The sequence below is a fragment of the Microcebus murinus genome, chromosome 7, assembly GCF_040939455.1.
Source record: "Microcebus murinus isolate Inina chromosome 7, M.murinus_Inina_mat1.0, whole genome shotgun sequence".
NCBI classification, from domain to species: domain Eukaryota; kingdom Metazoa; phylum Chordata; class Mammalia; order Primates; family Cheirogaleidae; genus Microcebus; species Microcebus murinus.
Genome location: NC_134110.1, coordinates 56,727,670 through 56,755,471, shown reverse-complemented (window position 1 = coordinate 56,755,471; position 27,802 = coordinate 56,727,670). Strand labels below are relative to the sequence as shown.

At 32.5% G+C, this 27,802-nt stretch overlaps 1 protein-coding gene across 8 annotated transcripts in view; it reads left to right on the top strand.

The window, feature by feature from the left end:
- Positions 1 to 27,802, top strand: part of OXR1 (oxidation resistance 1) — a 438,511-nt gene that overhangs the window by 365,634 nt on the left and 45,075 nt on the right. For all 8 annotated transcript variants that reach the window (XM_012784241.3, XM_076005078.1, XM_012784250.3 and 5 more), the window contains 5 exons: positions 9,833 to 9,915; positions 11,639 to 11,746; positions 12,700 to 12,813; positions 21,039 to 21,191; positions 25,914 to 26,098. In XM_012784241.3, the coding sequence (XP_012639695.1) occupies positions 9,833 to 9,915; positions 11,639 to 11,746; positions 12,700 to 12,813; positions 21,039 to 21,191; positions 25,914 to 26,098 (643 nt within the window). The remainder of the gene's footprint in view (positions 1 to 9,832; positions 9,916 to 11,638; positions 11,747 to 12,699; positions 12,814 to 21,038; positions 21,192 to 25,913; positions 26,099 to 27,802) is intronic.

Genomic DNA, 27,802 nt, shown 5'->3' with positions numbered 1-27,802 from the left:
CAGTGGCTACCATGTTATACAAGGAAGATTTAAAACATTTCTGAACTGCAGACAGTTTTTTTGAACAGCGTTGCTCTAGAGCAATGAGTCCCAGTGTTGGCTATGCATTAGAATTTCCTAGGTAGCTTTAACAATTTTTGATGCCAAGATCTGATTGTAATTAAAGATTTGATCATAAGCTCTCTAATATCCCAACTTGTTTTAAGTTTCCCAGATGATTCTAAATCAGGGTTAAAAAACCATGGATTTAAGATATGAACAACTACATCTTTATCTCAAGCAAATTATTGAGTCTCAAGTTTTTGTTTTTGTTTCTTTTTCCTTCACAAGTACTTGGGGCTTATACTTGTTTTATGATGTAGATTAAGAAAAAATATGCATGTTTAAGTTGTATGACAACCTCTGTATAGTATTGAGATCTTAGGAAAGTTGATGTGACTGACAATGAGAAGTTCGAAGAAGGAAGGCATGTTTATATGCTGAGAGAGGGAGATACTGAAGGTGGAATGACTGCACAGCAAGAGCCTTGTGGAATAAATCTTCTAACCTTCTGGACATTACAATTACCCTTTTTATGTTAAAATTAACAACCATTAATACTTTAATATCATGGTATATCTGCTGCTACTCTTTTATCTTTAAAAACTCAATATTTTTATAAAACTGATGCATACTAACTTAAAGAAGTCATACATTGTACATATTAAACTTTAAAAGTTACCTCAAATTCAACCACTCAGGGGTATCTTTAATGTTAGGGTAGGCATTACTGCCAAGATCTCTTCTATGTGTATATACCTATAGAAGTTGGATGGATAGTTAGAAGTAGGGAATGACAGAATGGAAGATAACAACTGTTTCACCACAGAATTAATTCCTAAGTGGTGTGTTTCAAGAATATTCCAAAAAACATTAACAGGTTGGTATTATTGTTATTATAATCATGATTCAATTTTAGGTGGAATATATTTAATCATGCTTTGATGTGACATTAGCAATTTCATTTGCCATTTTTCTTCTTTCCACATCCTGATATGTATTGATTATATTAGTTTTACATTTTCTATGTTTTTAATAGTCACAGTTTTTCAACCATATTTTTATAACTTATTATTATTGTTTAGTATTCCCGACTTGTCCTTTTGTAGTATCCTCTTCACTTTTCTAGTCTTTAATACAATTGGAATAATTTCAGTCTTAGGGCATTGAATAATGTTTCAGTAGAGAAGTCTCATACAAGCCAGGCTATTTTCCTTTTCCCCTAGTAAGTGATTTGCTTTTTATGCATGATTTGTTGAATAATTCTTTTTTTTTATTCTACCAAGCACAGTAATTTAACCAGGAGCAGAAATGGGAATAGCCAGATTTGTGTGTCCACATGTATTTGTGTGCCCACATGTGTGGGATAATCCATCAGGAATTACATCTTTCCTCTAGGTTCTATGTTAATAGAGCAGCCACTATATAGAACATCTCTGATCTTGAGATAGAGAGAAAAGGGAGTTAAGAAGTATAATTTTGGCTTTAAACACTTCTCTTTGGAAGGCACCTATCACTTCTATTCATGTTTCGTTGGGCAAAGCCAGTCATGTCTGACATCAAGGGGATAGTGAAGTGAATTTTATATTCCTAGACAGGGAGGAATTCAGGATACTTAGTAACAATAATATGATCTATCACAATGATTAATTCAGAAAACTTAATTAGTTTGACAGAGATTTGAAAACTGCTGGTGTTAACTGTCACGAGTAGGGAGTTTATGTAGGGAAGTTTATTTCTTTTGTCAGTTACTCAGTCTGCAAGTTTGATCCCTTTGAACACTTACTATAAAGCTCTATTTATAGTGTTTCTCAAGTTTATTGTGCATGCAAATCAATTGTGAATCAGTTGGTCTGGAGTGAAGCCTGAGATAGCTCGCATTTACAAGCTCCTAGGTAGTGCCCAGTGCTGCTTGTCCCTGGAACATAGTTTTAAGTAGCAAGCTCTATTGCACTTTAATACTCATGGACCTTTTCATTTAGAAGAAGACCGCAAAAAGTCTTTGGGTGCATATTAACATTTAAGCACTAAGTGAACAATAGGACACTAAAAGGGAACATTAATGGGTAGGAGACCAAGAGAAGTGTGAGATGTTTCCAGATAAAGAGAAAGAGGAGCATGCAGAAGGAATTAGTTGAATGTTTCACAGAGATCAAATAAAATAAAATTGGAAAAGCCCATCAAATTTGCCACTTAGTTTATTTGTTTTAGGGAAGGTATAGTGAACTTGGGAATGAAGATATTATAGTGCATTGTGGAATCAGTAGGAGGTTATGGAGTAAAGACAGTGAAAATAGATTTTTACTTCCAAAAGTTCAACTGTGAAAAAAGCAGAAAGACAGGATAGTAACTAGAGGAGGATGGATATAGAGTTGAGGGACAATTGAGGGGTTTTGTTTTGCTTTTTTTTAAAATTTTGATTATGAATAAGGGATCAATAGTGAGTACAATGTTGAAAATACAGACATTTTTTCCTTTAGTACTTCACTGTAAGGGGAAGCAGTTAATTAGAAAAGCCATAATGAGCATGTCTCTTTTTTAGTTTAGAAGGTGCTTTTAAAATATTTGAAGTTCTTTAATCTATATTATTGTGTTTGAAATTACTGATTCCCACCTCAATATTTTTAAAACATCAAGCTTTTTATCAGTAGCTACTACCAAAATTATAATATTCAGTTATAAGAGGTATCTTTTATTACATTGAAACTGGATCTCATAGTATTTTTTTGGTTGATTTCTAGGCTTGTTTTCTTCCTCTAGCATGCTTTTCCATTCTGTTACCAAAATGATCTTTTTTTTTTTTTTTTTGAGACAGAGTCTCGCTTTCTTGCCTAGGCTAGAGTGAGTGCCGTGGCGTCAGCCTAGCTCACAGCAACCTCAAACTCCTGGGCTTTAAGCAATCCTACTGCCTCAGCCTCCCGAGTTGCTGGGACTATGGGCACGAGCCACCATGCCCGGCTAATTTTATATATATATATATATTAGATGGCCAATTAATTTCTATTTTTATAGTAGAGACGGGGTCTCGCTCAGGCTGGTTTTGAACTCCTGACCTTGAGCAATCCGCCCGCCTCGGCCTCCCAGAGTGCTAGGATTACAAGCGTGAGCCACCGCGCCCGGCCCAAAATGATCTTTTTAAAGGTTGGATACTGCTTTGTTAATTCAATGCTCGAAAGTTTTTCAGGACTTCTTAGTTTGGTAATAGATAATTCAGACTATTGAGATTATTCTGAGAACAATTTTAAAAGATGGACAAAAGCAAAGCAAAACAAATTGTATTGTAGTGAGGGTATCAGAAAGCTAACTGGCATGACTGGGATAGGATCTCACTGAGGATAAAGGCCCATGGAGGAGAGTCCCAATTTGAGATTGCTTTTTTCCTGGAGGAAGTGTTGATTCTAGAAACAGCAACTGAGAAACAAAAAGATGATTTTTATAACCTGTAGGTATAAGGGGACAGGGCCAGAGTAAAAGGCCCCACCACATGGGAGGGGTGGCCCTAGTGAACTCTTCTCACTTTGGACTCCAAAATGCTATAACTTAGGTAGAAAGATAAACCACAGTAGCTAAGTTATCCTAGGAAGATAGTTCAACTTAAAATCATCAAAATGTCTGTAACTTGATTAACAAGATCTGGTATTGCTACTGTCCTCAAGCACTTGATAGAAGTAAACATTAATCCTCTCTGCAGAAATATAGCTTTCTACATGTCAAATTTTCTACAGACATTTTGCAAATTTGATATTCAGTACACAAAATATAATTAGGCACACAAAGAGACAAGATATGAGAAACAACGTAGAATAGAAACAGACCTACTGGAACTCTGGATATTGTAGTTATCAGATTTTAAATAGTTATGTTGAGAATTTTGAGCTAATTGAGAGTTTTGTGGAAAGATACAAACTATAAAGAAGAAAAATGAATATATATATTCATTTTATATATATTCATTATATATAATAATATGTAATATTATATATAATAATATATATATATATATATATATAATTTTTTTGGTTTTTGGCACGATGTAGTCTTACTCTGTTGCCCAGGCTGGAATGCAGTGAATCATATCTCACTGTATCCTCCAACTCCTAGGCTCAAGCAATCCTCCAGTCTCAGCTTCCTAGTAGCTGGAACTATAGGTGCCTACCACTGCTTCCAGCAAATTTTTTTGTATTTTTTTGTAGAGAAATGATCTTGCTCTGTTGCCCGTACTGGTTTGACCACCTGGCCTCAAGCACTTCTGCTCAGCCATCCAAAGTGCTGGGATTATAGGCGTGAACCACTGTACCCAGCCTAAAATGGATATTCTAGAATTGAAAAATATAATTCCCTGGATTAGGACCTTTGTGGATGGATGGATTTAAAAGTAAACTAGACTCCACAGAAGAAGGATTTAGTGAACTGGAAGATGTCAGAAGAAAATATCCTGAATAAACAGAGGGACAAAAAACTGGAAAATATAGAAGAGGGTACGCTCAATTACAAGAAAAACATTGAGAAGTTCTAATGTATGTGTATATTTGAGTTCCTGAAGGAGGAGAGAGAGAGAGAATGGCTGAAAACTTCAAAACTGAAGAAAGAATTTAATGCAGATTCAAAGCCTGCCTGTGACCCCCTAGTGGAAACCACACCAAAGACAAAAAATCGTAAAAAGCAATCAGAAGAAATAGTCCTATTACCTTTGACGATGTGACATTAGGATTGTCATTGGTTTCTCAGCAGAAACAACGAAAACTAAAAAGCTGGGAATTTATATCTTTAAAGTGTTAAAGGAAAATACCTGCCAACCTAGAATTCTATGACTTGTGAAATTGCCCAGAGATGCAGTTAAAATGGTAATTACGAGGCCAAATCTCAATGAATTCAACTGTCTAAAAAAAATAATGCCTTATAATCTTTATGCACATATATATAATTAAAGTATAAAACAATTGCATATGTCTTACCAGTAGCACACACAGTGTTTAGCATCCTTGCATGTCTCAGAAGAGAATAAAAATACCAGTCAATATTTGAGTGTGGTAAGTCAGTAATTTTAGGCTATAATTTCCGGGATTGTTAAATAATGTATAACTTCCAAATTAATGGGAGGAAAACAGAAAATTGATAAATAATACCCAATCCAAAGAAGGCAAGAAAGGAGAGAAGAAGGCTGATAGAACAGGCAAATGGAAAATAGAACAAATAGTCAAATAAAAAAAGATACATCAAAAGCATAAGGACATAGAAAGGGTGAGAATAAAAGAAAAAGCAAACACTAGTGAAAAGAAAGTTGGTATATTAATATTAGGGAAAGCATACTTTAAGGCAAAAAGTATTCTGAAAAAAGGTTCATTTACCAGGAACATGTAACTTAATTTATGTTAGGTTCAATTTGTATGAACTGAGTACCATGTTCTTAACAGATAGAAAGCAGAGACCTGCAAGGAACCAAATCATAGTCGGAGATTGTAACAACCTCTGTCAGTAATTTACAGAATAAGCAGACAAAAGCAAATAAATACAGATATACATGATTTAAAGAACATAATCAGCAAACTTGACCTCATGGATATGCATACATAAACACAAAACTCTACACCCTACATTCTTTTCAAGCACATATGGCACATTTACTAAATTTACACATGATCATAAATCAAGTTTAAACAAATTTGAAAAGGTTTGAGATCCTTTAGAGTATTTTCTTTTACCACAGCATAACTAAGAAAGAAATCAGTAACAAAAAGGTAAATTTAAAAATTGTCATTTGTTGGCAAATATGGCAGTATTCTCTAAATAGCACATGGATAAAAGAAATTAAAATAGAAGTCAGGATATATTTGGAGCTGAATTAACATACCATATCAAAACTTGTGGGAGTCAGCTTAGATGGAAATTATTGCTTTATATTAAATATATTAAATTTCTGCTTCTGGAGAAAAATCTTTCTTGTTCTTTCTGTTATACCAAGATGATTGTATCTCAGGGAAATCTTCATTTCTCTATCAGATATTTATTGAGCACCTCCTGTATGCCATGTATAATACTACATGCTGGATATATGCTAGGATTTCTCAGCCTTGGCAGTACTGACATTTTTTGGCAGGTCATTTGTTGTAGAGGACTGTTCTATGCATTGTAGGATGTTTAGCAGCATCCATGGCTTCTACCCACTATAGATGCCAGTAACACACCTCCAATTTTGATAACCAAAAATGTCTTTAGGCATTGCCGGATACTCTCCAGAGGGTACAAAAATTGTCTCTGGTTGAGAACCACTGATATTATTGTGGTGACTAACTAATATGGCCTCTGCCCTTATAAAGCTAATATTCTAGTGAGTGGTTTTAAATAGCAGAGTAGTTATGAGTGCAGATTTTATAATTGAATATATATATTTTCAACTGGCTAAGTTTGAATTCCATCACTGTCATTTTCTTAATTGTATGATTGCTATTAAGTTTCTCTATGCCTCAGTTTCTTCAATTGTGAAATGGAGATAATAATGATACCTTTTTTATAGTTTAAAAATCTTAATTAGATGAAAGAATGTATGTGAAGGAATTAGAACAGTGCTTAACCTCTGTGGAAAGCAATATGGAGATACCTTAAAGCGATACAAGTGAATCTACCATTTGATCCAGCAATCCCATTCCTGGGCATCTACCCAAAAGATCCAATGACACTCTACAAAAAAGACACCTGCACTCGAATGTTTATAGCAGCACAATTCATAATTGCAAGGCTGTGGAAACAGCCCAAGTGCCCATCAATCCAAGAATGGATTAATAAAATGTGGTATATGTATACCATGGAGTACTATTCAGCTCTAAGAAACAATGGTGACATAGCACATCTTATATTTTCCTGGTTAGAGCTGGAACCCATACTATTAAGTGAAGTTTCCCAAGAATGGAAAAACAAGCACCACATATACTCACCAGCAAATTGGTATTAACTGAACAGCACCTAAGTGGTCACATAGGTACTACAGTAATAGGGTATTGGGCAGGTGTGAGGGGGGAGGGGGGCGGGTATATACATATATAATGAGTGAGATGTGCACCATCTGGGGGATGGTCATGCTGGAGACTCAGACTTGTGGAGGGACGGGGGGAAAATGGGCATTTATTGAAACCTCAAAATCTGTACCCCCATAATATGCCAAAATAAAAAAAAAAAGGAAAACAAAAAGAACAGTGTTTGGCATATTCTAGACACTTGATAAATGTTAAATATTATTTTATATTATGAAATGAACCACAAATAAATATGTATTTCTAAACTGCATTTTTTGAGGAAGAATAGGATTCCTCCTCTTTGTACTCCCAAGCTAGATTCATGTTTCCTGGCAGCTGTCTTTAAAGGTTATTATAAAGTTACCCAGTAAGTGACTGGACTGAAGATTGTGATTACTTTCAATTCTCACATATAGTAATTATTTGGTTATATTTTCATATTGATAGAAGAAAATGAACAGTTTATGTTATTGTATTCTGGCATTTATATCTATGAATATATATTTTAATATCATTAAAATTCAGACATAATTTTATAGCAGATAATTATAAAATATTTTATAATTTTAAATTTTGCAGTGAATAATTTCAATTTGTTTTTCAAACTTTAAACTCTGGAAAGTTGGAATATTAGTTTTCTTGTCCTGAACTCTATTCCATGGTGAGCTCTTGAAAATGATAGAGCAATTACAGCCTTCCTTGTGATTAAATGTTTAATGAACTCTTGGGATAGTATGAAACAGATTGAAAAACTGTTAGTCAAAGTAAATGTAGACTGACAGTCATTCCTAGTATCAATTAAGGAGGAGTATATTATTAGTTAAAAGGAATCTGTAATTGTATTTTGCATTGTTTATTTTAAATTGCAAGATGAGGAAGTGTTTTTGGCTCCCTGTGCTATTTATGAAATATCAGAAATAAATTATTTAAAACTTTATCTTAAAATAGTTTCAGTGGTTTATTTTCTCATTAGAGAAGCAACTTTAAATATAAACTGTTCAATGTAGAAAAGTTAGACTATTCTGATAAGTAAAAATAATATTCTTCATAACAATTTTAACATACTGCATTTCTGCCAGAAATGTAGAAGAATATCTGCTACCTAAAGCCAAACTGTATGTGGTCAAACTTTTAAATTTTTACCAATCTGATAGGTGAGAAGTGATATCTCTGTATAGTTTCAATTTGCATTTATTTGATTTTGAGTGAGATTTAGCATCTTTTTATATGTTTAAGGGCCATTTTTACATCCAATTATGAATTTTCTGATCATGTCTTTTGCCCATCTATTCATCTGAATTTTTCTTTTTTCTCCTCAGTTTTTAAGAGGTCCTTAAATATTTAGTATAGAAAAGTAGGATGTATACTACATGCACACACTTATTCCTAGAGTTGTAATGGATGAACCATAATTCATTTTCTTTATGGAAAAGAAATATTTCTTATGATGACAGTTTATAAGAATTGTGGTAGTTCTAGGTACTGTTCATATTGTTGCTTCAGAACATTACTTCATTCAAATTAAATGCTTGCCATGTGTCATGCTCTTTATTAGGTGCTGAGGAGGCATTGTGGAACAAAATATGCTGTGATTTGGAGGTTACAGTTTAGTGGAAAAGATTAAAAAATAACATAGATATTAACTTAAAACTGTGCCAGATGCTATTGTAGGAGATATAAAGATGTTATGTGATTAATAACAGACACTTGGGTTAACCTGGGTGATAAGGAAGGTTTCAGGGCAGCTTTTTTAAGCATTACAGAGCTAACTGGCTTTTTAAAGATATTGATATTATTATTAATACTTCATTAGAACGATTCACCCAACAACTGGCTAATTAGGTACATATAAACAAACTCTCATGTAAAAATGCCAGTTAAGTTTAGAGGGAGAACAATGAACTATAAATAGGTGTTTTCTAGATTATTTGTATACTAGTTTTTCTTTGAAAATATATTTTTTTAATCTTGGAAAATTTTGAGCATAAATATAGCTATTTAGGGTTTTTAAATTAGCTTTTTAGGGATTTTCATTTTAATAATTTTTAAATGTTTAGATAGGAGTGGCATTTTATCAATTCAGTGCAGTTGTTACATGTAGTGTAAATAAGGTTAACACTAATGCAAAATTTAAGTGGAAACAGGTACCTTAATCTTAATGATAATGAAATGTTGAAGTGAAGTATCTTGATAGCAAATGAAATATAATTGGCACTTAATCTGAAAGTAAATATTCAAAGGTATGTTTACAAATGAAAGCATACTTTAATTTACTTCATGGTATGGAAATAAAGAAGTAAATATAATTCCATAGAGAAGACTGTTTAATTATGACTTGTGTAAGTAAAGAAATTTTCTGATGTGAGGACTGTTACATATTTCAGACTTGGTTTAGTAATAGTAACATATATCTTACAATATGTATTTTAAAGATCTATAATATATGTGTATCTTCAAAAATATTATAATTGGGTTAAATATGTTGAAAGAAATGGTCCATAATTCACTTTTTAATAACTTCCTTTCTGTTGACAGTTACTTATGTTTTGAATTGACTTCCAGTTTTTATAGTTGTTTGTTCTGGTTAGTTCCTAAAGCAAGCAGGGAGGAAGTACAATTCCTTTTTTTGACAGTTGATTGTTTTTTTAGAGCAGAGAATCCCAGGGAGTAATTTATATTAGTAATGAATTAGACATCTGCCCAATAAGCTTTATTTAGCAGTCCTTGACATTACACTAAAAGGAAAATGAATTTTAATAGGAGTTTTGCCTCATTTTTTTTAGACACTGGCCAAAAGAAGACCCTAGACAAGAAAGATGGGAGACGAATGTCTTTTCAGAAACCTAAGGGAACTATCGAGTATACTGTAAGTTATTTGCTTTTGAAAAAGCAATTTATCTTTGCAGTAGTCTTAAGACATTCTCTGTTTATACTGTAAGTGAGGCAAAGATTGTTAATTGCCTTATTTTAAAAATCTGTATTTCACTTTGGGTAGGCAACTTGTATTATTAATAATACTGAAGTTCTTAATTGTATTTCAGAATTTTTTTTTTACTTTAAATTTAATCTACTGCAGGAGTATTGTTGGGTTTTTTGCATCCATTTTCTTGTCCCATTAATCATAGCCCTGTTGCCAGTAATATAAGATGTCACTTGGGCTCTGTAACTTCCTTGCTTTATAACTGTTTGGTGTTTTTAGTACTTTTATCATCTTATTTAATAGTATCTTTGTGAGGATAAAATGTGTGATTATGGATATGACTGTACTTTGTGTGCTTACAGATGTTAGTGCAAAATAGTATTTGCAGAGACCTTTTGTATATATCATCACCTAATTTGTACAGACATTGTATAAATGGGGGCATTTGCATAGAAGGAAGGAGGCAGGACTAAAATATTAACCTAAGTATTTGGCTTTAATTTGATTCTACAAAACCATGGAAGAAAATATATATATTTTTTTACACAAACAGTGCCTACCTGCTTTATATGACTTTTAAAGTCTTCTGTAACCTATTTCTAAATGCTTTTGTAACCCCATCCTTTATAGAGATTTAACTCCAGTAACTCACCTTCCTAAAAATGTGTGCTTCGTGAGTCCACTCTGGAGGGTTTAGGAGGAAAGGCAATATCTCACAAATGTGTTTTATACTTTTCTGTCCCTTAACCGTGTCAGTTCTATTCTCTTCATTTTGAAAGTTCTTTATTTTTTCTCTACTTCTCAAATTCCTACCCCTTCTTCAAGGCCCAGCTTGAAATCATTTCTCTTCTATACAGTCTTTCCTGGACAATTTAGAGCATGTAGTGCTTTATATGCATTCTCAAAACTTTTGTTGCATTTGTTTTATTTTTAATTGCTCTTCATCTTTTGTATAACCTATTCGTTCTGTCTATCTTATTTTCCAACTAGATTGTAAATCCCTTGTGCACTAAAGGGATTGCACCTAGTTGTATTCAGAGCTTCCTTAATGCCTATGTAATGAGGACTCCAAAGGAATATATTGACTGATCAAATGACTTTTTAAGGATAATTAGCTAAATTCTATTATTTAAAATTTCTATACATATGATTATAAAATATATTAATGATTCAAAAATAGATTAGTCAACTTTGGTTCAAATATTTTTCTAATTTATACATGTAATGGTAAAATATACACATAAAGATTATTAGAAGTAGAATTTTGAGTTTAATATAGGTGTACTTTGCTAAAATAAAATAAGTACACTTCTAGAAGTTGCATATATTTTAGAAACTTTTCAAAGGAATAGTATATTATTTTACAAACTTTGTAAAATGAAAATCATTTGTGATGTTTAAATTATATTTTGTATTTTGAAATTGCTTAAAGTAGAAGGCTGCATGTAATTGTGATGTATTGCGATAAAGCTTGTATTTTGTGTCATAATAGGTTGAGATGATTTACTATCAAAACACAATATTTCTTGACAGTTATCTTCCAAGATGACAATACCATTTATTATTCAAGTGTACAATTGGTTCCTAGACATGTTAATGCTCGCTTAATTTTATAGTTTAGTTTTTCTGTTTTAACAGATTAAAATAATTTATTTTTTCTTTTAAACAGGTTGAATCAAGGGATTCTTTGAATAGCATAGCCCTGAAATTTGATACAACACCCAATGAACTTGTTCAATTAAATAAGTTATTCTCCCGAGCCGTTGTTACTGGACAGGTAGTATCTTTTGTCAATGTGTTGATGTTTAAAAGTATTAAGTAGAAAGTATTCATTGCATTGTAGTAAATAATACACAAAATTTAAAAATACTTTTTATGTATACTTTTAGTAAATCATATTAGCCCTATAAGAGAAAATTAACTGTTTTATGTCTCTATGAGTTTCTTAATACATACTGGAAATGATTATAAACTGTCTTTTTAAATATAAAGAGCCTTTAAAAAATATTCAAAGCATTACATGCACCATGATAAAAAAATTCCACCCTTTTTCATGGTAAGGTATCTTTCCATTTTAAACTTTCACTTTCCTCTCCAGAAGCAACCTATTACCAGTTTGTATCTCATTTCCAAAATATTCTAGCCTTTTTATTTTTGTTTTTTAACATTTAACTTTAATTCTTAGGAAATGTTTTATTTAAACACAGCTCTATCTCATACTTTTCCATGTGTGCATGGTGCTGTTGTATTGCTATGTTATGGTTATTTAGTCAGTCACAATAAGCTATAGACTATTTCTACTCTTTTGCTAATGTTAACACTGCTGTAGTGAACACTCTTATACATATCTATTTTTCTTTATATGCAGGTATTTCTGTAAAGTAAATTGCTTGGTCCAACAATTTGTATATTTTTAATTTTGCTAGTTATTGCCAAATTATCCTTTAGCAGCAACAGCCATAGTAGATGAAAATTACTGTTTACCCACCCTATTCCAACTGTATGCATTATCAAATGTGTCTATATTGATTTTAAATGTCCTTTTAACTTTGGTACTTGTTATGGTAAAATTTTTCACTTGTTATGGGAATAAATATTCTTGTAATTTGAAAATTTTTATTTTTTATATTTATTGCTAAAGGTCATTGTTAGTAGTGCTTGCCTAAAGAACATCATCTGATTATTAACATTTTGCTTTGACTGAATCTTTGTACGAATGTTTTCTTACAGGTTTTGTATGTTCCTGATCCTGACTATGTCTCCAGTGTTGAGAGCTCTCCGTCTCTAAGCCCCATAAGTCCTCTGTCACCAACGTCATCTGAAGCTGAATTTGATAAGACCACTGTAAGTATCTCTGCTTTTTAAATATGGCTATGAATAAATCTGACTGTATATGCATTGATCATCATGTTTTTTCATTCTACTTTGTAGTTAGAATGAAATTTTACCTTTGTGTTATTTAAATTTGTAAAGCCCAGTTTTTAAAGTGAGACATTCTTATTAAGCCAGATAGTTTAAATTGACTTACCTTTTGTGGTGGCGATGGTATAAAAACAGTCATCAGCTCTGTCTTATAAATGCCATATATAATTTAACTTGCAAAGGAATTTTACCCAACAAATATGAAATTATCACAATAGAAAGTCCATGTCCAGATTGATTTTTATTTCATTTTCTGTGAATATTTATATAGTAATTAGAACTCTTAAGTGAGTTCTTTTTTGACATATTACCTTTTAAAAAATAATTTATCATTCATTCTTAGTATCAACATAGTAGAATAATGTGATTGTTCTATGTATAAGTTCATTTTACAAATGAATTTCAAGGAACCAAATTTTTTCAATAATTTTGATTAAAATTTCTTTGAAAGGAATTATATATTTCTGTGCCTTTTGTACATAAATGAATACAAATCATAATTTTCCATTTTTATAATGGCCTGTTGTTTACATGTAAAAAGCCATTACTCCATTAAATGTCTAGACTCCTGTGGGAGATTCTCCTATGTTGCTCTCTTGACTGTAGGAGACAGTCAATATTCTCTGTCTAGTTTGCACTCAAAGTTTGGAATACTAAATGGAAAACTGATAACAAAACACAAATTATTTTTTTTCCAAATAAAGAAATTTTAATTATTTGGTGCTGAGGCAGTATCTTTTTAACTAAAAATGAGACAAATCTTTTTGTACCTTTTGAGGTTTAATCTATATACCTATATTATCTATTTAAATAATAATTTTAAACTGTATGCATAAGGACAAGCCATAAAACTGCACCAACTGGATCCTAGATCCTCTTTTCTCAATGGCAGCCCATTCTTGGTTCTTAAAACACAAATTATTAATGCTAATTTGCCTACAATTATTTGTTTCTCAGCTCTCTTATTCCATTTTATTCTACTTTTCTCATGGAGTAAATTACATGCTATTACTAATAACTGTTTTTCTCCTGGCTAGGAACTTTTATCTGTGTGTGTATGTGTGTGTGTGTGTGTGTGTGTGTGTGTGTGTGTGAGTGAGAGAGAGAGAGAGAGAAAGTAAGAGAGGGAGAGAGAGAGAAATAAATAAATGGAGTCTTTTTCAAATGTTGATTTGTTGTATATCTTATTAGTATAAATGTGACAACACCGTACTTTAGAATGCACTTAACATGAAATGAATATATAGGTGGTCCCTAGGTTACAAATGAGATACATTCCTGAGAAAGTCTTTAGGTTGTATTTGTATGTAACTTGGATCCCTGATCAATAGCCCTATATGGTAATAATAATAATAACAATATTATAATGGCCCATATGTAGTAATAATAATACAGCATAATACTGTAATAATAATATTACTCCTGTACTATATTAATAAGTTACAGAAACTACCATGCTCTTTCTTTTAATTCAAACAAACAACATAAAAACAAACTCATATAAGAAATTTAGATAGGAGAAATTTCAAAAAAGAATATTAAAGGTTAACATCTAATGTTGCATCAGTGTCTTGCTTATGGGAAGGGGCAATTTTGAGGCAAGAATGTAGGCTGCCATTAATCAGAAGATGATGATGGAGATTATGCTGGAGAGGATGGAGTGGGTGCTGGAGAATCAGTATTTAATTCTGTTGCTGGAGCAGGGGAGTTGACTACTAACAACCATTTCTTGAAAAAGGTATCTATGGTTGTTTGCATAGCCTTTTTCTTTTTTTCATCATAAATGGCCTTGTAGCAATTGATGTTCTCACTAATTGTACAGTAAACCTTTGTAAACCACTCAATTATCCTTATGGGGAACCTTGGGAACCCTTTTGTAGATACAAAATGCTGTAAGTGAGATCATCCATAACCTGAGGATTGCCTGTATTACATTTGTTATCATTAAAAAGAATAGAGGTCAGGTTTCAATGGTAGGGATTACTGACCAGATGACACAAGAATATCTTTTTGTACATAGCCATGCCATTTTCCCATGGGACTTACAAAGAGATGTACCCATAAGGACAATGACAAAGGACAACTGTGTATACTTTGGTTAATTTAGTTTGTGTTTCAAACTCGAAAGCAGAATTTTGAAAATCTCGTCTGTAGCATCTTGCCTGACTAGAAACCTGTGGGGCCCTTTCTTGTCCCATAGCTTTAATCCAAGTGTGCCTGCCAACTGGCTTTCTTGGAAGCTGTAAGATCAAAGAGAAAAGGATGATGAAACATACTGGAGCAACTAGGCTATGCTTCCTCCTTTGTGAAAAGGATCCTCTTCTCACATTTGCTATGTACTAAGATGGAAAACATAATAAAACTATGTGAATGACTTTTTAACCTTCAGCAGCTCAGCAACTGTCAGAGGTGGCCCCAAAAATATCCCCTAATTTGATCAATTATATGAATAAATCCTTTGTTTCAGGGATGGATTAAAGAAAGAGATGCAAGACAGAAGAGTTCTTACATTTACCTTTACCTTGAATGATAGTCATCACTTGCTATCAAAAATATTGTGGGCAATAATTAGAAAAAAATTTTAATAGTGATTTTGTAAATTTTAGTTTTTTTTTTTAAACATAGAATTATATTCATTACCAGGCTCCAAGATAATATTTCTACATATCTTTCTGAATATCGAAAGTGCTTATATTTCTGTATTGTAATTATTGGGTTTTATGTCTCACATACCAGTAGTCCCCAACCTTTTTGGCACCAGGGACTGATTTCATGGAAGACGATTTTTCCATGGACCAGTGCTAGGGGAGGGGGAGGTGGGAGGCAGAGTTCATACAGTGATGCAAGTGATGGGGAGCGGCTGTAAATACAGATGAAGCTTCGCTGGTCTCGCCCTCCTGCTGTGCCACTCCCCCCCAAGTTTCATGGTTTCCTGGAAGACAGTTTTTCCTTGGACAGGGGTGGGAGGAGCAGTGTCCAGATCTCTGCAGCCCTACCCCTACCAGGCTGCTGATTGATACCAGTCCACAGCTCAGAGGTCGGGATTGCAGACCCATACTACGTAAGTCCCTTAGAAGTAAGGATATTATGTTTTATTAGGATATAATTCATATTTTAATACATTAGTTAAAATAATGTCTGTTAGTATTGTTGTTATATATTTTTCCCAGAAATTGTCAGTTCACATTTCCAGTAACCACTGGTTGGTTTCCTAAATATCCAGCTTTGTAGTGACTTACTATGAGGCTAAAATCAGAATTTATAAATACTAGTCAAAACCATGTACATATAATAATGATACTTTGAATAATGTACATTTATGTAAGTTATAATGAAGTCTGATAACAGTTCCCCTGAACAGCTTTGATCTTTTTTGAAAGAAATTATCTCTTTTGTACTATACTTTGAGCATTGATAAACTAATTTCATGTATCCTTTTCAATAGTTACATTGACAAATTAGGATTGCTATAAGATACTAAATTGTAGAATTTGAGACTTTGAGGAAACCTTGCAGATAATGTTGTTGAAGAAAGTATCATTCATTTAAGGAAAGCATTTGACAATGTACTTTGATACATATTTTTTGTGAATAATATGGTTACATAGTAGATAATAATATTGTTAATTGGATTTTGGGATAGTTGAGCAGTCACAAAGAAAATTTGTTGATAGTTTTTTGCCAAATTGCAGGGGACCCTCTTATGGCTCTCACTCAGCTGTTTGTTTGTTTGTTTGTTTGTTTGAAGACATTTATCAAGTGTCTGGCATAAGATTTGACAGGAAAAGTGTATAGTATTGCCATTAAGCTCGCTATTTCATGTGTTGACAACATGGGTTTGCATCTGAGCTCTATCTTACTCATTTAGCAAGTTATTGAACTTGGCTAAATGTAAATCTCCTTAAAAATTAAGGTCATGGTATATCTCATGAGTGATGTGAAAATTAAGTTAGGTTTTTACAAAACAATCTATATTTTTAAGTATATCTAACTGAAGTTCCTTGAATGCAGCCTTATTTGATTACAGCTAAATTAGAGCAAGACTCTGTCTCAAAAAAAAAAAAAGAAAGAAAGAAAAGAAAAGAAAAAGAGTGCCCAAAGTGAGTAACTCTTCATAGCAAGAAAATCTTCTCTTATGACTCAAGTGAAGTATAAAACTTGTGCCGAGTCGGTAGAATCAGTTGATTCATCTGAAGTGATTGAATACTATATATTTTCCTTTTGAAGTTTTGCATGAAGTTATTCTAGTAAGTTGAAAGCTAATTCATGCTGCCAATCAGTTGTGGTTCTCCTTGAAAGAAGCAGTTGTTTGTACTTTGAAATGTTATTGGGGTCTAAGCATCCCACAACTTTGAAAATGCATTCTTTCATAATTTCTATGTCACTGAATGGCTTCCCTTCCCTTCCCTCCCCCCGCCCCCGAGTATATAAGCTACTTTATAAGTTGCTTCAGTGGCATTATTTATAGGTCTTATTGCGCTTGAAAGAATTGTCTTTGCTTTTGCTCATTATCTTCTAATTTCTGCAATACAATCTTTCTAGCTTCTCCCTCTAATTTAAAATATTTGTGGTCCTTATGTGTGTTATAATGCTGATGAGCATTGAATTTCTTTAATTTTCATACTGCAGTATCACAAAGTAGGCAAATCATCTTATCTTTAGCAGAAACAAGATAATATTGCAATTCCCAATCCTCATTAAAAAATCTGCTTTCTTCCTTCAGCATTCTCTTGGTTTTCTCTGACAAGATGGGCTGTTAATCAGACAGAATTAAAAAATACTGTCGAGCTGTGCAACTATTCACAAATTCTACTTCAGACGGAAACACAGTGCACTGTTGTCAAAAGCTGATAATAGACTGGTGTACTTAACCCCCATAAACTCTTGCCAACCTGCCTGGTGCAGTAGGGGTGCCAGTCAGGCCAAGATAGAACTAAATCATGAGCATAGCTGCCGTCAATATAGCCGTTATAGCTTACTAATGTTCTAATTGTGCCAGTCAGTCTGGGAGGATTGTTCCATTGAAACTTATTTTATTCTTTCGTATTTTAAATACATTCATTTTGAAAATAAAAATATAAAAGACAAACAAAAATGTATTAATAAAAATAAAAGAATTTGTTCTGTAAAATCAAAAGATCACACTTAAAGACCTATAAGACCACATGTGGCTTTAAGGCTGCAGGTTTCCTACCCCTGTTTTATTAATAGATATAGTAACTACCAAAGATAAGAGGAGTATAAAGTTATTAATTTGCATCATAAAATGAAAATATTGGGGATAATTTTGTTAATAGATACTAATAATTAAATAGCATCATGTTGCTATTAAAATCTAATTCCTTTAGCCGGGCGCGGTGGCTCACGCCTGTAATCCTAGCACTCTGGCAGGCTGAGGCGGGCGGATTGCTCGAGGTCAGGAGTCCGAAACCAGCCTCAGCGAGAGCGAGACCCCGCCTCTACTATAAATAGAAAGAAATTAATTGGCCAACTAATATATATATATATATATATATATATATATATATATATATATATATATATATAGAAAAAATTAGTTGGGCATGGTGGCGCATGCCTGTAGTCCCAGGTACTCAGGAGGCTGAGGCAGGAGGATTGCTTGAGCCCAGGAGTCACTCACTCTAGCCTGGGCAACAAAGCGAGACTCTGTCTCAAAATAAATAAATAAATAAAATAAAATCTAATTCCTTTGAGTAAGGCCTGTCTATGCCTATTTTGTTAAGCGTTCTTATCAAAAAAAGGTGCTGAATTTTGTAAAGTGCTTTTTCTTGCTTTACATCTGATAAAGGCTTGATAATTAGAATCTATAATGAATTCAGGCAAATCAGCAAGAATAAAATCAAACAAACCCATTAAAATGTGGGCAAAAGAACAGAAACTTTTCGAAAGAAGATAGACTGATGGTCAACAAACATATGAAAAGGTGCTCAACATCTCTAATTATCAGGGAACTGCAAATCAAAACCACAATGAGATATCACTTTACTCCAGTGAGAATGGCTTTTATTAGAAAGTCCCAAAAAACAAATGTTGGCATGGATGCGGAGAGATAAGAACACTCATACACTGCTGGTGGGACTGCAAACTAGAATAGCCTCTATGGAAAGTAGTATGGAGATATCTCAAAGCACTAAAAGTAGAACTACCATTTGAGCCAGCAATCAATCCTACTACTGAGAATTTACCCAAAGGGAAAAAAAAGACATTCTATAAGAAAGGCATCCGCACTTGAATGTTGATAGCAATACAATTCACAATTGCAAAGATGTGGAAACAACCCAAGTACCCATCGATACATGAGTGGATTAATAAAATGTGATAATAAAATGTATACCATGGAGTAACACTCAGCCATAAAAGAAAAGTGATATTGTATTATCCTGGATGGTGCTGGAGCCCCTTCTTCTAAGTGAAGTATCACCACATATACTCACCATTGCATTGGTACTAATCAATTAATACTTAAATGTGCACATATGGAAGTAACATTCATTGGGGATTGGGCAGGTGGTGGGGGGAGGAAGGGAAGGGTAAATTCATACCTAATGAGTGCAATATGTGCTGTGTGCTGGATGGGCATGCTTGTAGCTTTGGCTCCAGCAGCACAAAGGCAACTTAAGTGACCAAAGCATTTGCACTCCCATAATGTTCTGATATAAAAAAAATCTAATTCCTTTTTTGTTTTAATTATAGTATATAAAATATATATATATGCTACAGTATTACAGTTGTTTTGCAATATTCTCCAGTGGTCTGTTCTTCCCTCAACAAGCATCTGTTGAGTATCTGCCCTGATGCTAGAGATTTAGCCCTACTTTTTTCAGAGGGATTTATGAAAGGAGATCTAAAAATTCTGCACTCATATGGGTTGAAATAAGTAGATATATTTATTAGTATAGAAAACGTTATGTTAAGGTTTGAGAACTCTTTTCAAATATATCGAAGTTCATGAGATTGAAGAGGAGGCAGTCTTGTTTATTATTTCTGAAGGCCAAATTAGAGCTATTAGGTAGAAGTTACAAAGTGGCAGCTTTTAACTCAAAACTCAGAAGAACCTTGCTACTATGAAAATTATTCTACAGGGCAGTGTACACTTATTCATAAGGTATGTAATGTCTCTGGAGATATTTAAAACAAAGGTAAAACACATCTGTCTAGGCTTCCAGTGATGTACAGAATAGTGAACTTTTGGAGTGGAATTGTGGGTAGTATTTAAAGGGCCTGTGACCTTGGATATAAACATTTTTAAGTGAAATCTAATATTTTTAAAAATTAGGAATATTAGCAACAAACCATAGATAATACCTGGCATACCTGTAACTTTGTCCTCAGTAGAACTCACAGAGATCACTTTAGAGTTGTTGTAGATAACACAAAATGTTAATGGCCATTAAAAAATAATTATATTCAAAAATTATAATTATTAGAATCACCACTAGATCTTTTTATTTAATGTATTAATTAAAAAAGCATATATATTACTATGTCTCCAGTTTGTTTTTTGAAAGTGTTTTGATAATCGTGTTTCAATATAATTGTTTTTCTTTATAGTCCTAGATTTTATTTTAACCATTGAGAAGAGGGGGTCCCTAGATTTCACTGTGAGAATGTCACCAAAAAAGTTAAGAAGCTGTGATCTAACTAATACTTTGTAGAAAGAGATTGATAACTCTTTGTAGCTTGTGATTTAAAAGGCTCTCCCAGTGAATGGGTTCTGTTATAGACAAGCTCTTCTCCTTTTCTCTGCTCCCAACACCTGATTGATATTATGTGTTCTTATCAAGCCCAGTGGTTTCATTCAGGAGTATCTTGCGTGTGTGTGCATATGCATGTGAGTGTGTGGGCATAGAAGAGGTACAGTTTTCAGTATTCTTCATATGAATTTTTATATTTGTGTGTATCTATATTAAAACCACTGAAAATATGAGTTTAAGCTGTGTTTGAGATCTTTACTGAACATGAAAGCAGTGCCAGTTCTTTCCTATGATTTTTTATATAAGAATATTTTAGGCTGAATATGGTGAGAAGAAACAATACTTATTGGGGAAAGCTATTCATTGGCTTTATTAATGTGCTCATTTTTTGTTTATTTTTCTGAAGTGCCATTTTTTTCTTTTGTTCATCAGAATCCTGATGTAGTCCATCCAAAAGAAACAACTCCCTCTTCTACTTTTACTAGTATTCGACCTGCACGAGTTGTATCTTCAACTTCTGAGGAGGAAGAAGCATTTACTGAGAAATTTCTTAAAATTAATTGCAAGTATATTACCAGTGGCAAGGTAATGAATAACGCTTTGTAGAAAACTTTTAATCCTGATTTATTCATTACTGACATATGACAGTTTGGCATTTACACTTTAAGTCATCAACATCAGAAAATGTTGGTTATTTAAAAAAGATGTTGGTGATACTTTTATTTTGGATTAGTATAGACCTTGGTCATAACTTAGAGACTAGTGGTCTGTTGAACCTGTTAAAGGCAATGGGATATAAATAAATTCACTGCAGAAAGTCATAGCTAATTTGCTGTTGGTAGAATATTTCATAAAGCACACATAAAAGACCACTACTGGACACTGTTTGGAGTATTAACTTGCAAACTTAGTGAAACACACAGAAACTGAGGTTTTTTAATTAATTTATCAATTCAAAACAATCCTGTGAAATAGGAAGACCTATTTCTTCTTCACAGGAAAGCAAAATTCAGAAAAGGTTAATAGGTTCAAGATTTCTCTATTATAGCCAAATTTCAGACCTTGTTTGAATCTGTTTTATCTACCACACCTTGCTGCTTTTCTAAGCAAAAAACTAGTCTGCAAGGGGAATATAATAAAGTAACAGAGGTGGAAAATAAACGAGGTTTTGCTTGGAAATTGACTATAACATGTTACTAACTTTAGAAGTAGCACATGAGAACCATTACTTTATAGTCAGGATTAATAACTTACGAGTATTTGAAGAGTATTTGAAATACAATTAGTGCTGTCAGTTTCTCCCTAAGTATTATTTTAGCTGCATCCCAGCTAAAATATAATCTTGATACATTGTATTTCTGTTTTTATTCAAATCAAAATATTTTCTCGTGACTTCTTCTTTGACTCATTTTATTTATCCCATTTGTCCTCTTTTTCTTTCTTTTGCATTGAGTTTTTTTAATAATTTTCTTTTGTCTCCTTTGTTGGCTTATTAGCTATACACTTCGTTGTATCAGTGGATATTTTAGAGTTTATAATATATATTGTAATATATGACATTCTCACTTCAGTAACATCATGCCACTTTACATATAAGAACCTTATCATAACAGTATATTTTTATTTCCCTCCTTTCAACCTTTGTGCTTTTATTGTTATACCTTTTATTTCTACATGTATTATAAACCTCAAAATACATTATCATTTTTGCTTTAAAAAGTGAATTTAAAAATAATTTTTAAAATAAGGGTAAAGTCTATTAATATTACATTTACCCACTTATTTATCATTCCTTATGCTCCTTATTCCTTTGTATAGATTCAGGTTTCCATCTTCATCATTTTTCTTTTTACCTAAGGACTTCCTTTTAAATTTCTTGCAGTACAGGGCAGCTAGTGATTAATTCTTTCAGTATTTGTCTAAAAAAACCCTTTACTTTTTCTTTTTTTAAAAAAAATGATACTATATCATATTTATGTATTTTTTCAAAATTATATGTGCATATAAAAATAATACATTTTTCATTTTGTACCACTTTATCACTTTTCCCTGTTGGATTTTTAAGAAATTAATACCTTTATATGTTAGAGCAATTTTAAGTGAACAGAATTGAGCAGAAAGTAGAATTCACATATATGCTCTTCACCCTCCTTCCAGTTTCCCAATAGTAACATCTTGCCTTTATGTACTATATTTGTTACACTTGGTGAAGCAGTATTCAGACATTAAATAAAGCTCATAGTTTATATTAAGATTCCCTAGTGTTGTACATTCTATGGGATTTAACAAATGTAAAATGATATGTATTTCCCGTTATGGTATTATACAGATTAGTTTCATCGTGTTAAAAATCTCCTGTGTACCACCTATTCATCCCTCCCTGCTCCCTAATTATATCAAATTTGGAGAATTTTTTTCCAGATCTCTTCAAATGTTTTTTGTTTCCCATACTCTCTCTCTTCTTCTTTGATAACTCCAATTGTGCATATTTCAGGCTGCTTGGTATTGTATCTAACATCTCCTTCATACTCTTTTTTTTTTTTCACTTTTCATGTTGGACAATTTTAATTGCTTTATCTTGAAGTTCACTAAAGTTTTTCCTGTGATATCTAATCTGTTAATGCTAGCTGTTAAATTTTTCATCTCAAATATTGGTGTTTTCATACCTGTAAATTCAAACTGGGTCTTACTATGTACAATCTTTCTTCCATATTCTTGACTATAGTTATAATAATTGTTTTAGTGTCTTTTTCTAACTGTTCTTTCACCACATTACTTCTGGATATGTTTCTGTTTATTGATTTTCCTCTCTGTCATGGTCCATTTTTTCTGTTTTCTTTGTTTATCTAGTAATTTTTGATTGGATGCCAGACAGTATGAGTTTTATCTTATAGGATGCTGGATATTTTTGTATTCCTATATATATTCTTGCACTTTTTCTGGGACACAGTTAAGTTTCTTGATTCTATCAAGGCCTGTTTTTAAGTTTTGTTAGGCAGAACCAGACCAGCCTTTAGTCTATAGCTAAATTTTTCCCTTTATCGAGGCAATACCCTTCTGTGTATTCTGAGACCATGTTAATACAACGTTTTTTGCTTTGGTTAATGAGACCCAAAGAATGAGAACAAACTGTTCCTGTCTCTGTGGACTCTGTAGATTGTTTCCTCTGCTCCTTTCAAGTGTTCTTTTCTGATCTTTGGATAGTTGCTGTACAACTGATATATATAGTGTAAAAATAAGTTAAAGGTTTCCCATCTTTCATAACTTCTCTCTCATCTTTAAATTTTTTTTACATTGTATATACTCGACTTTTGATTTCTATTTCTTGGATTATCTCTGACAATGTCAGTGTTCCCTACAAAGTACTTTACCATCTCTCATTGACTTCAGTTGGTATGTGCTCCAGGAATACAAATTGTTGTATAGGTATCTAATTAAAATATTAGTTGACAGATAAATAGGCTATGGTTTATATAAAATTATTCTTCATTTAGGCAGCTCTGGACTGAATTAAAAGAAGTGCTATTCACAATTTCATATTTCCCTTTCCCTCACCAATGTGTATATACTCTTCTCTCCAATATTACATGCATTTACTATAAATGATAAATGTCTTTTATTATCTTGAACATCTACAGTGGCTTTTTTTCCCCCTTGTGATTGGAAGACCATTTTTAGTAGGATTTACTTTTTTACTTTTTTTACTTGATTATTTTTAAAAGTAATAACTTAAATTTTATGTTCTTAAAGGTAAGCCAGATAGGTTCACAGAGCTGAATGTGAACTTGTGAGGAGGGTATAATACCAAATCAAGCATGATTTAAAGGAAAAGAAACTATTTTATTTTTAGAATTATTTTTGGCTCTTCATTTTTATAGTTAAAGAATATGGTAGAATGGGAGTTAAAAATAGGATTAAGGAATATTTGGCACTTGATTTGGAGTGATTGTAGTTTGTGGCTTAGATGCCTAGGGATTATATGTAGTATAAAACCCAAACTACCTTGGTTTTAACTTCTGGTTGTTTAACACAAGTTGCTTGGCCTTTGTCAGTGCTAGCTCTCCATTTGTGAACTAGAAATGATTATGTGACCATCTCAGAGATATGATTATGAAGATCAAATGAAATATGAATATGAAGCATAATACATATGAAGCATTCAATAAATATTATAATAATTAACATTATTAGTTAGCTGCTTATGTACTTTAGTTTGTTCAATTATAAAACAAGAGGGTTGTACTTTTCAGATTTGTATCACTGTTTATATAAATATATTTAGCATTTCATAGCTTTTCATGGTGAAATTAAAAATGATTACTGTATATTTTAGAGATCATCTAATCCACCTAGTTTTACAGTTGAAGAAATAGGCCTGGAGATTTTGCTTGCCCAGGGTTACATAGCTGGGTACTAGCAAAGTCAAGTGAAAACAGAGAATTTTTAAAGAGATATTTTAAAGACATTATACTCTTTTCCTTTTATAATGGATTGAATTATCAACATTTTTTTTATTGAGTCTGAACTATATACATGAAACTATACTTGGTATCTGTAGTGAGGGAATAACACAGGAAACAGTATGCAAATTAATGTAAAACATGGACATTCATGCCTTGCATGACTTTACAATTCCTTCTTACCTTACTGAAATTATTATGTTTCTAACATGTGAGAACTCAGTATTTTACCAAGTTTGCACATTTTAATTCTGAATTGATTATTGTAGAGAGAATATTATATTCTGTCTCTGCTAAAGAGAATTTACTGGGAAAACATGGGTTTTATTAAAAATGTTTTTGTGAGAATGCCATAGTTCTTGAATGTACTTTTTTTGGTATTAATTTATGGGGTACAAGTGTAATTTTGTTACACGCATTCATTGCATAGTAGTGATGTCAGGGCTTTTGGAGTATCCATCACCTGAATGATATACATTGTACCTATTAGATAATTTCTCATCATCCACTCCCCTCCCACCCCTTCACCCTTCCAAGTCTTCATTGTCTATCATTCCATACTCTACATCGATCTGTAAATATTATTTAGCTCCCACTTATGAGTAAGAACATGCAGTATTTGTGTTTCTATGTCTGACTGTTTCACTTAAGATAATAACCTCCAGTTCCATTCATGTTGTACCAAAAGACATGATTTCATTCTCTTTTATGGGTGAATTGAATGCACTATTTATATATACAGTAGATAGCCTAACATTAGAAGAAAATTTGTAAAAATAGCTAGAATACCTTTTGGAAAATTTTAAACTTGAAGTTTGAATGTTATTATTATTTTTTTTCATCCTAGGGCACAGTCAGTGGTGTGCTGCTAGTTACACCAAATAATATAATGTTTGATCCACATAAAACTGACCCTTTGGTTCAAGAAAATGGCTGTGAGGAATATGGCATCATGTGTCCAATGGAAGAGGTGATGTCAGCTGCAATGTACAAAGAAATTTTGGATAGCAAAATAAAGGAATCCTTACCCATGTAAGAGTGGCATTTATATTCCTTTTCTAATTTTGTTATATCTAGATAATTGACCCTGGTCTAATACTACTAATTATTTTTATTAGTTTTATTATAGCTTCTTTTTATTTTATCAGTAATGAAACAAAAGCATATGCATTATTGAGAAGATATTCTTAACTTTCACCTGGAATAGTTAGGAATTACTTTTCATTTATATTTGTGTATTTGGTCAGAGAACCAGATATTTGAAAAGTAACCTATATATTCATTTAAGTCAGTGTTTACCTTCCCTTTTTATTCAGACACAGCATGCAGAATTCTGAATTTACCTCTATGAGTAATCATTGTCAAGGACAGTTTTCAAATTTTCTTGAAAGTGCCTGAAGAGTAGGGTGTGGGATTTGGGAGAGGCCATATGAGCAAAGACCTGACATTGTTATAGCCAAAACAGCTTTAGTTTTATTTTTTGATTTATATATTTGTACTCTTCTCCCCCAGAAAATTATAAAATAAAGAGGAAAAAACCCACAAGTTGCACAAATGTAAATAAAGTGTTAATCTTGGAATATACTGGTCAGGGAATTTGTGTGATATGATAGGATAGCTGTGAGACTCATGTTAGGCACAGCCTTTGAAAGTGTATGCTTGACCAAAGTAATGACCAGAGAAAAAAAGGAATGAGAAATAAAAGAAAAATATATAAAGTAGATATATAAAGAAAGGAAGGAGAAGTAGAAAGGAAGAAAGTTGATATGTGATGAAAAAGAACTTCCTTATCTCTTCATATGTGACATTGTCAATATTTTAAAACTGGCTCTCCTTTAACTGATACTGATATTTGTAGCCCTGTATTAGCCCACAGGGATGATGGCTGTTTTAAAGTTAACCCTTGTTAGGCAGAACAAGTTACAAAGAAGAAAAGAGGGAGATTATTTTTGTCTATAAGGAAGACTACATGAGCTTTAGGATACATATGATAGAATAAAAATCATTTATTTGAAAAGTCTCCATTATACCTTCCACCTAACAGATATTATTTTGGCTTGGCAAACTAATCTTTTGAGGTACAGAGAATTCTTAGAAGGCATTACTATCCTTTGCTATTAGCTATATTTATAAATCATCATCAAAAGTCATTTTCAGCAAATTAAGATTATTGGGGGTAGCTTGAGTGATGAGAAAAAGATGAAAGTAAAAGATTAGATTGAAAGAGAAAGAAGACAGACTTCAAAGGTATTATTCTGAAACTATATTGAGAAGTGACAGCATCATTGGCATAAATGTTTAGCCTTTCAGCATATTAACTTTGAAGGGTACAGCACTTATCTAAATACATATTCTGTTAGGTTTGTTATCTTTATCTCTTACCTAAGCGTCTTACAATTTTATTAAATGTACAGGTACAGTTTCTCAAAACTTCTGCCCAGTTCCAAGACCCTACATATGCAGTTCAAGTGAATCACCAGTAGATGACACTATTGCACATTTAACAACAAATTGTGTTTCTTAGTATGAATCAGTTTCTTAGTATGAATCACTTGTGTTTCTTAGTATGAATCAGACACAAAGGCAGCAGAGATGTGAATTGGACTTCAGCTAATTAATACTTTCAGAAAGATAAATTTCATTAAGACTAATTATAGAAGTATGCATACTTGTTACAGAAAATTTGAAAACTACCAAAAAGCAGAACAAAAGAAAAAGAAATACCTGTAATTCACC